At 37.4% G+C, this 13,464-nt stretch overlaps 1 protein-coding gene across 1 annotated transcript in view; it reads right to left on the bottom strand.

Annotated features, from left to right (window-relative positions):
- Nucleotides 1-7,166: 7,166 nt before the first annotated feature.
- Nucleotides 7,167-13,464, bottom strand: part of LOC126267894 (puratrophin-1-like) — a 1,105,633-nt gene continuing 1,099,335 nt past the window's right edge. Inside the window, exons 15-24 of the mRNA XM_049973204.1 lie at nucleotides 12,929-13,072; nucleotides 12,777-12,852; nucleotides 12,472-12,645; nucleotides 12,281-12,370; nucleotides 11,295-11,516; nucleotides 10,600-10,743; nucleotides 10,294-10,507; nucleotides 10,073-10,189; nucleotides 9,025-9,234; nucleotides 7,167-8,561 (exon numbers count right to left, since the gene is read on the bottom strand). Coding sequence (XP_049829161.1) covers nucleotides 8,320-8,561; nucleotides 9,025-9,234; nucleotides 10,073-10,189; nucleotides 10,294-10,507; nucleotides 10,600-10,743; nucleotides 11,295-11,516; nucleotides 12,281-12,370; nucleotides 12,472-12,645; nucleotides 12,777-12,852; nucleotides 12,929-13,072 — 1,633 coding nt within the window. The 3' untranslated portion in view covers nucleotides 7,167-8,319. The remainder of the gene's footprint in view (nucleotides 8,562-9,024; nucleotides 9,235-10,072; nucleotides 10,190-10,293; nucleotides 10,508-10,599; nucleotides 10,744-11,294; nucleotides 11,517-12,280; nucleotides 12,371-12,471; nucleotides 12,646-12,776; nucleotides 12,853-12,928; nucleotides 13,073-13,464) is intronic.

The raw sequence follows: 13,464 nt of genomic DNA, 5'->3' as shown, positions 1-13,464 counted from the left end.
AGGCATTAGCAAAACTTGTAAGCAAACCGTTTCTTCAGTGTTACCCAAGTCCAACAAACATTTTGTTCACTTGCATCTTAGTGGAAAACTTGCGAAATTTCAGCTGGTTTTGCGTTCTTCTACTACATTGTTGAATCGTAACACAAATGAACTGTTAGGCTCCCCACGCCTGTCTTAATCTAGCACGCACTTGACGGCTTATGGACAAGACATTCCCGATCTCGGAAAATGTACTTTGCCTGCCAGTTCCCTGCAATGTTGCGGAACTGCGTTCAGACTTGGAGAAATTGGTTCGTACCGAAATCTATATACATTCTTGTAACACTGCAATGCTCAACAAAAGTTTGGAAAACTATTGTAAAATTTAGTCTATGGTACTACAGATCTCCTAGACCTAGGCACTTCATGCGTTATCCAGTTAGAGCCGATATACTGAATGGTGTTTACTACTAGCATGCTTTGTGACCATTTCCTAGTCATGTAAGCATACCGCTGCCACAAACAGTCTAGAATCAATAACAACTTCACTCAGTTGTATTCAGCATTGCAGTAACTTAACACGTAGAGGCAACAACACTTTCACAGAATCATGATAGTGGCTTTACTTTCAGCAGGTTATACACAGCAAGATGCTGCTGATTGGTTACATGTCACTCATAGTGTGTCTAAGGTTTGGAGAAAGTAGAGAGAGATGGGAAATGTGAATGACTGACCACACAGTGGTCATCCTTTTATGATATCATCAATGCAGGGTCACTTCCTCCATTGGCTTGCAGGTGCCCAACATGAGTTGCCAGAAATGACTTCTCTCGGGCAACAGGCATTCGTATCTCAGACCAAACGGACCATAGAAGACGGCAGCAGGATGGTCCTCACTCCAGGACACCAATAAGAAATTTTACATTGAATCAATGGAACCTACGCAATTGAAGGACTTAAGCTCTTGCACATCAAGTTTGGGCCATTGGAGAATGAACTAATGTCGTGTTTGCTGACATGACCAGGATTGGTTTGCAGCCTGTCACTAGAGGTGTTACGGTTTTGAGAAGTGCTAGATGACACCAAGAATGCAAATACATTCAAGAAGTCTATCAAAAGTTTTTCCAGTAGCTCTGTGCATTGAGACACTGAGCTAGCTATCTCTGGATTCAGAAGGTAAGGAGGTTTTTCAATCTGTCCACCAGCATCCTTGAAAATGGTTTTCTGTTTTTTCCCCTTTTCAATTTTGACAAATGCCGGAGTTGGTCCCTCACTACAGATCACAGCCAATTCCATCCAAATTCCTTTCTTTAATGGCACAGTCCAGTCCCCTTAAAGATGCTGCCTCTCCGCTTAAATGAAAAGACCAGTGTCATAGGCAAGCTGAAAATCTCTTCAGAGACTCCTGGCATTACAAGCCAAATTTACATCATATTTATATTAGAAGTTGGCTAGCAATCACCATTTTGTACTATAAAGGGTGAGTCACTAACTATTGCCACCAAGGATGACTCCAAAAGTATGATAGAAGCTGAAAAGTTTTGGGACAAAAGTTGTATGGGAGAACGGGGGCCATAATACGACATTGGTTTTTTGTTGCTAGGTGGGGTCGCTTCTTTTTTTGATGGAATGCTATAGTTTTGTACTTATTTTCTGATAGTGGCTATCAAGACGAATCCAATGACGTGTAACAGTAAGGTCTTTAAAGGTCAACGAAGGTCACAAAGGCGGCATGAATGTCCATTTACAGAAGGTGTTCGACGTGATGACCATTGGTAGCATTGCAGTGTTGCAATCTTATCATGGATTGAGTAATATTCCTTATCACTTCGGCACTTATAGAAGCACATGTTCTGACAGTTCTCTCTCATATATCGTGCAAATAGTGAATATTCACCGAAATGGCATACCCATCTAACATGCCATTGACATGTAAATGATTATTTGATGGTTTCACAATACAACACTAATAGGAATGGAACGACTAATATTGAATCAAGCAAATGTGAATGCTGTATTCCTTCAAAGAACAAGTCGATATGCTTGTCATTTATGAAGAATCCCAACGGAATTCAGTGAGAGCTAGAGACTTGTGTCCTCAACATACTCACCTTACATGTCATACATTTAAATATGTGTTTGGTAAATTGAGAACAACTGGATCTCTAAGTTACTAATAAGGAAACGGAAATTGGTACTCTTGCCACTGTGGTTCGAAATCCTTCTGTTAGTTCGCATCGGATCACAAGGAATCTGGCATGAGCCAGAGTAGTAGTGTTTGTGTTCCGCATCACCATTTTATCATCCTTACCATATCAGTCTCCACCAAGAGTTAACTGGTACAGATTGTACGCACAACATTGAAATCTGCTGATAGGCTCAACTCCAGATTCAGAGGGATGACGCATTTATTAATTTATTTACTGACAAGGCTATATTCACGAACCATGGAAATGTTAATCTGCGTAACGTGCATTTTTTAGCAACTGAAAATCCATGTTGGCTGTGCCAAGTTGCACACCAAAAACCATGGTCGGTGAATGTATGGTGTGCGGTTCTGGAGGACAGAATTATAGGCCTCTATTTCATCGAAGGAAATCTTAATGGTAGGAAATACACCACGTTCCTGCAAGAACCACTAGGTCTGTTACTGAAAGAAGTACCTTTAGAAAAAAGTAACAGAATGTGATAACATGGTGGTTGTCTGGCACATTTTTTGCTGATGGCTAGAAATGAGTTGCAGACACAATTCCCAAATCATTGGATTGGATTTGAAGGAGATACGTCATGGCCAACTCTTTCGCCAGACTTGACACCTCCTGATTGTTTTCTTGTGGGGATTTGCAAGACACATTCCAGCTACACCTGAAGATACGCCAGTGAGAATTGTCAGAGCATGTGTTTCGATAACTGCCAATGTGATAAGAAATACCACTCAATCCATGATGAAAAGATTGCAGCACTGCAATGCTACCAATGGTCATCACTTCAAACACCTTCTGTAAATGGACGTTCATGCCGCCTTTGTGATCTTCAAAGACCTCACTGTTACACATCATTGGATTTGTCTCAACAGCTGCTAGCTGAAAATAAGTACCTAACTATAGCACCCCTTTTAAAAAAAATGTAGTTCACCTTCACGTCTCTGAAGCGACCCCACCTAGCAACAAAAAGCAAACATATTATGACCTCCATTGTCCCATGCAACATTTATCCCACAAACTTTCCAGCTACTACCATACTTTCAGAGTTATTTATTGGTGGCAATACTTGGTGACTAACTCTGTACGGTTGAGAATATGTATGTTATTTTATTAAGAATAAGATTTTTTTGCTTAGACCAAACACTATTTGTATGAAGCCCACCCAAAAGCAACTTCTGTACATAAAATTAAGAAAAGAATTTTTTTCAGCATAAAATGAAAAACATGAGCCTCTTCTAGGTCCCATTAACAAATTAGATCACCTCATTGACGAAGTCGGGCTACATCCTTGCAGAGGTGGCAAAAGAAAAGGTGAAATGCAGGTAAGAGAAGGTGTGAGATTTCTCAGCTCCTTATATAACCATGGTAGTTTTGCAGAATTGCAGTGAAATTTAGTGCCAATTTGACACGAGTAATGCTCCATACATCTCTCACAAACTTCTGAGCTATTCCCCCCCCCCCCCCCCCCCCCTATGTGTCAACACCTTTCTTTTTGACGTGTCACCGAGTCTGAGGGTGCCACGCTTTTGCACCATTACAAAAGGGTGTAGCACCTTGAGCCAAATTCTCCTTTGCAATAGGAGACAATTAAGGCATTTCAAAAAAGTGATCCTTTGTGCTCTGCATTGTACTAAATTTTCTGAGCTTACACTGACTATTACCTACTTCAAGTATTTTGAAGAAGTAGGTGGAGTTGCCACTGCATTCCCACTGGCACCTAGGCTGATAAATCTCTGCATGGAACATATTGAAATGGTAGCACTTCCAACCTGCCAAAAACCTAAGCACTGCTTTCCACTATGTCGACGATACATTTGTGGTGTGCAGACATGCTAGACAGGTTCTGAGTAAGTTCTGGACCATCTGAACAGCATCCATCAAAAGTTTCCATTCATTATGGAAGTAGGAGTATGGAACCTATCTTCCTTCCTTGTATATACTACTAAAGAAGGCAAGTAAGATCCCCACAGACCAGTGGATGAACGCTACAATCTGCCACTGCTGAGTGCAGAGGCAGACAGTAGTAACTACCCTAGTACATAGGGCTCATGACATCACAGGTCATCTGTGACAAAGCTTCTCAGATGAGCTACAATATCTGTAGGAAGAGTTCTGTAAAACATGGGTATAGTCAGGCACAGATTAGAAGGGTATTCATGAAAAGAGGATGCAGCAAACTGGAAAGAGGGAGAAAGAGGCAAGAGACTCACTTTCCTTCCTTACCTGGTCCACTGTCAGCCAAGATTTTGAGGCTGCTTGGAAAATGTAACAAAATCCATCTTCTGGCCATCACTTACGACCTGTAAGTTCTTCGCCTCTCCAGAAGATACCACCAAAACTAAACACATCGGGGATATATATATAGTGTTCCTTACGAATGTGGCTGGCAATAAATGGGGAAAAAACAGTAGTGTCTAAAGCAGCAACAATGACATACCGAATTATTTATATTATCTGAAACCTTAACTTTCCACTTGATATGCCCACATATGACACTAGCAATATTCATCCACATGTACTAAAACTGTTGAATGTAGTTAATTTATATATTATTTTTTGCGTGGTCTAAGTTCCGCAGAGCATATTTAGGAGGTTGCTAATACCTATGTAGTGGATGAACCAGAATGCCACTTACAAACTTTCAGAGGTTGCTTTATACCACCTTCAGAATATTTTGCAATGAGGGACCCACCATGGCCTCTGGTGGCTCATTGCAGAGTAACGATGTAATTATGATTTAAGTTCGTTATTCACTTTTTCTGAAAAATACCTTACAACTGTGGCAGTGGAAAGGTCTGAAAAATTTAGTACAGTGGGACGAAGGAGGGGGGGGGAGGGAGATATATATGCTAAATCTACAATCCAGAGTGAGAGAGAGAGAGAGAGAGAGAGAGAGAGAGAGAGAGAGGAGAGAGAGAGAGAGAGAGAGAGAGAGAGAGAGAGAGAGAGAGATTTAGATATAACAAGATAATGAGGGGTAGTGGTTATCAAGCTGTCTAAGGAAAGAAAAAATCTTTCCCTAAATCTAGTGGTAATTTGTTGAAGACGTATGTACCAGATCACAGAATCACATGCTTAATTCCATGCAATAAAGCCACTTCTACATCAAAAGTACGGTGTGTGTCATTATGTCACAGTATCATAAACTGACTATTATTTCAAAGATATATAATTAAGGAGCAAACTTATGGGATGTGAGGAACAATTCCATTGTCTTTGAAGAGGCCTCTACAGTAAGCAGCAAGCTTATTTTACTCAATTTTTTTACTACTTTCTTTAGCAGAATAAACAGTCTACTTTTTTACTTTAGCTGCACTGTTCCAGAAGAGACTCTTAAAACAATAAAAGACAGCAAGCACATCAGTCTTCAGCTCAACATAATGGAAGCAATGAAATTTCTTCAGAGCAGAATCATATGAACTTTGTATTTATTTAATGTAAGTGGAATTCTTTACTACAAAACAAGACACTGAATAATGAAAATTATTGCTGAGGCCATGAAAAATTACATCCCACTCACAATCACAACACTAAACACACTTTTCACACAAGATATTTCTTATTATACCACATCAAAGGAAAATCTCTTACTGAAGTAGTCTTTCTGTTAGTGAAATGAAAAAGAGGCTGGAAGAGAAGGCATTGAAATCACTCCTTGAAAACTGCTTGGCTCACATACTGCTAGAGTATTTGTCACAATCAGTATCAATAAACCTGACATGAAACTTGAAAAATTTCCAATTTACTGATAACAAACACTATTTTTATTTCCAAAACTGGTAAAACTCTTCCCCAACAGGCATTAACCACATAGCAGCAGCAGCAGCAGATGAAGGGAACAAAAAGTGTTGTCTTCTGGACTAGATCCTTTATGGCTTCCACAGAATATTTTGGTGTCAACAGACACTGGTCAGATTCACAAACAAGGCGGGGCATTTAGCGATAGTCAGGATCTGCAGCTGCAGCACAAACATTAAGCTGTTAGTGTGGTCAAGAGAGCTTTGGCAGCCACAAACTTATGGAACTAATTTGAAAAGAACTACAAAGTTTGCATTTAACAATTAAGCAACATTTACTTTTTATTTTGAAACAGTAAACATTTTATAACACAAAAAGAAGTAAGTTTTTTCAATGCTCTGCTTTATAGTTTTTGTCATGATCCATTTGGACTGGCTGATAACTGGTGAGTGCAGCTTACAGAAGTTCACTTATGTATTCAACAGCTAGTTCACATTAATATTCAAATTTTATGAACTTTAAGGTAGAGAACAGTGATTCACGCATGTAACTGGGTACAAACTGAATCAAGTCTCTTGTCAATTTTTTTAGTTGTGTTTCGTCTGCAACTCTCTTGCAAAACTCAATAGTTGAACCCCATTTCAATACTCTCAGTTTCTTCTTCTTCTTGTTCCAGTACCTCCAAATACAAAGCTGCTGAATGCTGTATAATAGATGGTGAAACAATACAGCCTTTCCCCACAAAACCAGCAGCAAGTGGTTCTCTTGATTTGTCAGTATATTTGTTGTCTGTAGGAATAGTGTAAAACCTGCCTTAAATTCTCCAGTATTTGTGTGTAGTGTTTCACTATAGGCAGAAACTATTAATTATAGATACCTGTAGCCATATATCAGAACTCTGAGCTATTGGTATTCTCTGTGCATAAGCTGAAGAAACAAACAGTTTCTAGGATTGTGTCATACGCACTGTATGCAATCAATGTGCAGCCTGCTACTGTCACAGAAAATGTTGTTCCGACAAACTAACACTCAACAACACTTTAACCTTTACAACATCGCACTAATGAGATTTTACCAAATTATCTTACCTGTCTGAGAATTCTGCATTGTGCCATTTTTCAGAATTCAGTTTCACGTAAGTGGAAGCATGTATTTCATTTGAAAACACTTCACACTACTGGATAAGTCATATAATAGTAATCAGCAATAACAGAACTAAGTTATTAGTAACTGAAAACTAGGAGACACTGCTATAAATACAAACTTTTATTACATTAATTTACAAAGGCTCTTTACTTTTTTTCCTGTCTGACAGCAGTCAATACAGTACATAATGGCTTGCTCATTGTTCAACAGCATAGTCATCTCATAAAAATAAAATTTATAAATTTTCCAAATTTTAAAAGCTGCCAAATCAAATTAATTATCACATTTCTATTTGGTGAACATAATTTATAGTACTGAAAAATCATGCTGCTTTTCATGGAAACTGCACATCCAACACAGTAAAACAGTTGTTAGCAGTCATGACTGCAAACTGGACTCATCCAACTGCAGGCACTAAATAAAAGTGTCTGGAATTACTCACGTAGGAAATGTTTAATTATCAAAAATATATTATGTACGTATATTTTTACTGTTAGTATTATACTTGAGCTTAAGTTTAACTATTCAAAGTTATATTTATTCTTCAAAATATATTTAAGGCAATTGGATACAGATTTTAAGACTTTTCATACCCATATTAAATGAATCAGTTTTGGACCTGTTAACTGCCTAAAATTACATCAACATAAATTTTATGTTGTGAAATTGTGCTAATGAATAAAAATTTCATTTAATGCCATAAGGTCATAAAAAAAATTGACAAGCTTATAAGGGGCAGGTGGGGGTTGGGGGGGGGGGGGAGGGGGGGAGAGAGAGAGAGAGAGAGAGAGAGAGAGAGAGAGAGAGAGAGAGAGAGAGAGAGAGAGAGGCAAATATGCATCCTGTTTAAAAATAGATTGCATTTGCAGCTTTTCTTCCTTTAAAAATGTCAGCACTGTACAAAAAGCACAGTTTAGCAAAGTTTATTAATAAATACTGTGTTCAAGGAAGTCCTGTACACATTTTCCATTTGTGTATTTACAGTAGTTTTAATACTAATATAAGTACATCATTACATTCTGATATTAGAAAATTAAACATCTGCAATGTATGAATTGTACACAAGTTATTTCACTTTTACAGTGAATCTTAAATACACTGTTATAATGAAGCAGTCCTGCACTACATGAGTGTTTATGCACACGAGAACTAGGTGACGAGCACCAAAAACACACACACGCTCTTTTAAAAATGTTTTGAATAGTTTGAGGAAAGTCAATAAATGAAGTTATGTTAAGTAGAGCACCTCATTTCAAAGTTTTACTGACATCTCATCAGGAACAACACCAGAGTCTGGTGACTGAAGTTCTGTTGTTTCTTGTCCCTTCACTTGAACACCTTCAAGACAGGTTTTAAGATCTTCTGTAGGTGATACTGGCGATAATGAAGAATCAAGTGAAACAGATGTAGCTGAACTGTTTGACCGTTCTACATGCCAGTGACTTGCATCTGCATCCTCCGAGCCCAATGACATATCTGCTATGATCCCACTCTCTGTGAAAAACAATAATTTATATGTAAAAACAGCTTGTGTAACACATTACAAGTTATAACCAATAACAATTCTTTGTCCTTTAGGAATTTTCTTAAAAACTAAGTCAATGAAGGGTGTAAATGGAATCATTTTCTTGTAGTACTTTACATGAAGCTTACACTCAAAATTGGGGGGGGGGAGTCAGAGTCAGAGTCAGAGTCAGAGTCAGAGTCAGAGTCAGAGTCAGAGTCAGAGTCAGAGTCAGAGTCAGAGTCAGAGTCAGAGTCAGAGTCAGAGTCAGAGTCAGAGTCAGAGTCAGAGTCAGAGTCAGAGTCAGAGTCAGAGTCAGAGTCAGAGTCAGAGTCAGAGTCAGAGTCAGATTTAACCTTTTTAACCCTGTTTCTGATGTGACATACTCAATGTTAACAAAATTGCTTCCTCTGACTACCAATAAATCAGCAAACATAATTATTTGACACTTACCAGTAGAACACTGGCTGTGCAGTGTTGTGGAGCGATGGTGAGCCCTTGGGCTGTCTACAGACTCAAAGCCCAGATGCAGCGTCCCATGGCTGCTGTTACTGCCAGCAGATGATGATGAACTGCTCACTGAGATTATAGAATGTGGCCGCTTGTTATTGCGCGAGAGCTCTCCTGGTGCCACCGTGATAGAGTTGCGGAATCGCGGGGCAGCTATGTGGGTGACACAAAACAATATTCATGTTATTTGTTCCCATAAACAGTTTATAATAGCAGACAAAGACTTGAGGCAATATTCCAATATGAAAAGCCAATTAATACCTTACTGTTATTTAATGATATACTTTTGATGATGTACTGAAAAAGTTCATTGATAATTCTGCTTTGCTTTGCTTTGCTCTTAAAGCAGTTATATCAAATCTATTGTTCTGCATATGTTTCTCACAAAATAGTAGTGTTTGGGATGGAACATAAATCTTTGTTTTTTAAAGGTACTGTTCCAGCTACTACAAATATCAATGAATAAGTTATAGAAGAAACCTCTTTCTCAAGCATATGTACACAAAACATTGTGTGTGTTAGGGGTATCCAACCTGCAGCCCAAAGCAAGTATTATATGATCAATTGAAGAACCTGTCTACCAAATGAATTTTTTTATCTGCTGAAATTTTTGAATCCTTGTCACTTTGTAGTTCTCTACCAACACCGTACAGATGCAAATTTGGGTTACCTAAATTTGTTGAAACTAGCATTCTGCAACATTCTCAAGCTTTCCTTAGCTGGTCTTTAACATTATGGTCTGTCACTGGTACTACGGGTAAAATATGCAGTTTTGAAGTTCTTCAATTTCTATAAAATACTACCAAATGAACATGAAATGTTCAAATTATTTTTCTTCCATACGTAATAATTGTGCCATATTATTGTCAAAGACAGCCCGCAAGTGTCTAAGCAGAATTATAATGATGTGTGAAAATTTTACCACAAGATTTAATTCCATATAAGTTTGTTTATCACACTGCAGAAGTAAATTTCAATGTCACACACTTACTTTTGCTCAACTGTGCAATGCTGATGGACCTGTCATTAATCTGATCTGCGCTTGGCCTGATGTCTAAACATGGTTTGTTTCCAATGCCCATGGAAGACATTTCAGCGAGGCGCATCTCTGTAAACAGAAATTTCTTATAATCATCTAATTACGAAACTGACACTCATACAAACTAAATTAAGAGAATTACAATTTCTACAGACTGTGACAATTAAACACACCTCTATTTCTCAGCGCCTGTTTCCACAGAAGTTTTGATATTTCTTCAGTCCATGCTTGTTTAATTTCTTCAGACATGGACTGCAATGTGAAGGTGTCATTTGGTTTTCGTTTCCTAAACCATATTTCAAACTTGGTTGGGCTATCTCCAATCTTAGCTGTTAGTCCAATATCTGTCATTTTAATGCTATTCTTGTAAATATACAAGTCCAAATTCTGCAATGAAAAAATTGCCATTAATATTAAGAAAAGAAGCAGTTTAAAACAAATTAAGGAATGCAATTCAAAATAATTATGTAAATAAATACCTTCCTGTCAGGAAACCGCCTTGCTTTACTAAAGAGGATAAGTTCTTCAAACAGAAAGACATGTCGAAGGCACTTCTTTCCTTTTCCCTGCCAAACAAGAAATTCATTTTGACGTAGTAATCTTCCTTGTTCTTTCACATTCACCTGAAACAAATGCATAATTAAAAAGCTGCAACTTACATTAAAGAAATGAAATATATCTGAAGTTAGTTTTTACTTCATTATTTACTGCGAGTCCAAGACTAAACGTGTCAAAGACTAATAATGTGTCCAATATGTTTTCAAGTATTAAAAAGTTAAACTCTCCAATTTTCCACCACATATGAACTTTATGCTGTGGCCTTTTATTATGTTTGAAAATTTCAGATTGCGAATCTGAAGTTCTGGGGTAATTCCTCTGTCAGTCTTTGGATTCCCCCTCCTCAACTTAGTATTTCACTCACTTCTGGCAGTCATTTGTATGCATCTTCTCCGATACTTATAACATTCATTGGCATCACTATTATACATACATTTATAAATAATATTTACATGGAAAAAATTAATTTATTTACAGTTGACAATGTGTAGAATTTTACTGCTGTTGTAATAAATATAACTGTTAGTATTATGTTCTCTAAATAACAAGCAATATGAAGTACTGACATATTTTTAGGTATTTGTATCAAAAGATTTGCCTTGAATTTAATACTTACATCACAATCTCTAAGAGAGTCCATAGCCAGAAGATCATTTCCGTGACGTAGCTGGAAACGAACCATCTGTTCAGCTGCACGGATATCAGCAATCTCACTCTCTTTGTCAGGATATGCTTTCATTAGCTGCTGTAGCAGTAGAGCATACTTTCCCATTCGCTGCACTGGTTTAAGTAGATAGCTAGCCAAGTCCATTTTATCACCTAGCTCAAGTTGCTTACCCTGAAATCAACCACAAAAATTTTATGTTGGATGTAGTTTAAAAAAATCCACAAGACAAATGTCATTTTATGCATGGCAGCATTCCTTCTCTTCATGCATTAATATTTTTACTTTTCATGGTATAGGTGATTTTCACTCTCCATATCAATCACATAGAGCCTGCACAAGGTATATTAAACTGTAGTGTAGAAACTGTTGTGATAAATAAAACAATGTAAATAATGCATAAAATAAGGAAAGGCAACCACTCACATACAGCAGATCAATGCCTAGAGCACAGTGAACTGTATCAAAAAACAGCATTCACACTAGCTTTCAAACATTAGCTATCCAGCAGTGGTCTTGCTGTGGCCACAGAATTGCTGGAAAAAAGAGCATAGCTTCCAAGTTAGTGTGAATGATGTTTTCTGTTGTGTGTAGCTGTGCTCCACATATATCAGTTCACTATAGATGAGTAGTTGCCTTTCCCTTCTTTTTTTTTTGGGTGTTTCCATCACTGTTATAAATGTAAATAATTTAGGAGTAAAGGTAACAAGTCTTAATAATTTAGGAGTAATGGTAACAACGACTTATATTTACTCCTAAATCATTCACAATCCAATGTAACTAGCTGTTTAATTTGAACAAATAAGGTTACATGAATTACTTAAAGATTGATGCACAGTTACAACCCATCATAGGTTTAATAAGCAAGTCCTTCTTCAAAAAATTAAAATTAATCTTAGAATGTTTACCCTACATCTGAGAATAAAATATATTTTTACCTTAAAGAAGGAAGTTCCATATTCCGACATAAGAGAATCTGACTTTGGTTTGTTTTTGTTATATAGTGCATACAGGTAAAATTTCTTCTCCTGAAATGAGTACACAAAATTTCATTAAACAACATCACTGGCAAAAATAAGAGCTTATAAACAAAACAATTAAACAACACCCTAAATTTGTAGCAACTTACATGTCGGAGGAAACTCTGCCCTACAAGTAACGGGCTGTTTTCACAGCGTTCCAGTTCTTGCAGAAAGTATTGGCTATGAAATTCAAATATCTTTTCTATATTGCCAAAAATAACATTTCTCTGTCCTCTTAGTGCTTGTGGAATATCTTCTCTTAGAAGTTCTGGAATGTAGTTCTGTAATATTTTTACAAATTATGTTAAAGCATGTTCAACATCACAATACATCTATTCAAGTTTTAAGGATTACTCAGCGTCATAAAAACAGGATAATTCTTCCTGTTCTGCTAGAAATTTGAATGTATTACCTGAATAACGTACTCCAAAGATTTAACATAATCTCGTTCAGTCTGTATCATCTCCCTCATTATTAACAACAATGTTCTGGAAAATAAAAGTCATGTTAGTTTATTTTGATATTAAGCTTTCAAGGAAGAGAAGTAACATGAAAGGTACTTACTTCTGTGTCTTTAGCTCCTTAGCTGAGTCCGCCTGGATGTTTAAATTAGATGTGTGACAATGCAGGTGACTGTTCACAGGGACTGGCGGCATTGGTTTACTGCCACTTCCACTAGAATTATCATGCTCTTCCAAGTCCTCCCCACTATAGTAAAAAAACACACAGAATGAAAAACAACCACATGATGGACAGGGGGAGGGGGAGAGTGGGGAGGCAGAGGGGGGGGGGGGGGGGGGGAGAGAGAGAAAGAGAGAGAGATATGAAAACTACTGCCCTCAAGCGAGACCTTCCTTACAACTAAGCTCTTACATGAAAATCAATTTTTAACAAAACAGGCTTTTCAGGTACTTGTGGAATTGTGGGCAAATATTCCAATTTCTGGGTTTTTAGGTTTTTGCTGATATTTTGTTTACATATGCCATTAAACTGCATTTTAGTCTGTATCATGCTAAACTTATACACCCCCTTTAATGGCTGGGTAAAGGAAGGAGGCATACCTCCTTTGTGCGTATCAAAGTAATGACAAGTGTAACATT

Source organism: Schistocerca gregaria, chromosome 4, assembly GCF_023897955.1.
Source record: "Schistocerca gregaria isolate iqSchGreg1 chromosome 4, iqSchGreg1.2, whole genome shotgun sequence".
In the NCBI taxonomy this organism is placed as follows: domain Eukaryota; kingdom Metazoa; phylum Arthropoda; class Insecta; order Orthoptera; family Acrididae; genus Schistocerca; species Schistocerca gregaria.
Note: the sequence above shows the minus strand (reverse complement) of the source record. Positions and strands in the feature narration are given on the sequence as shown.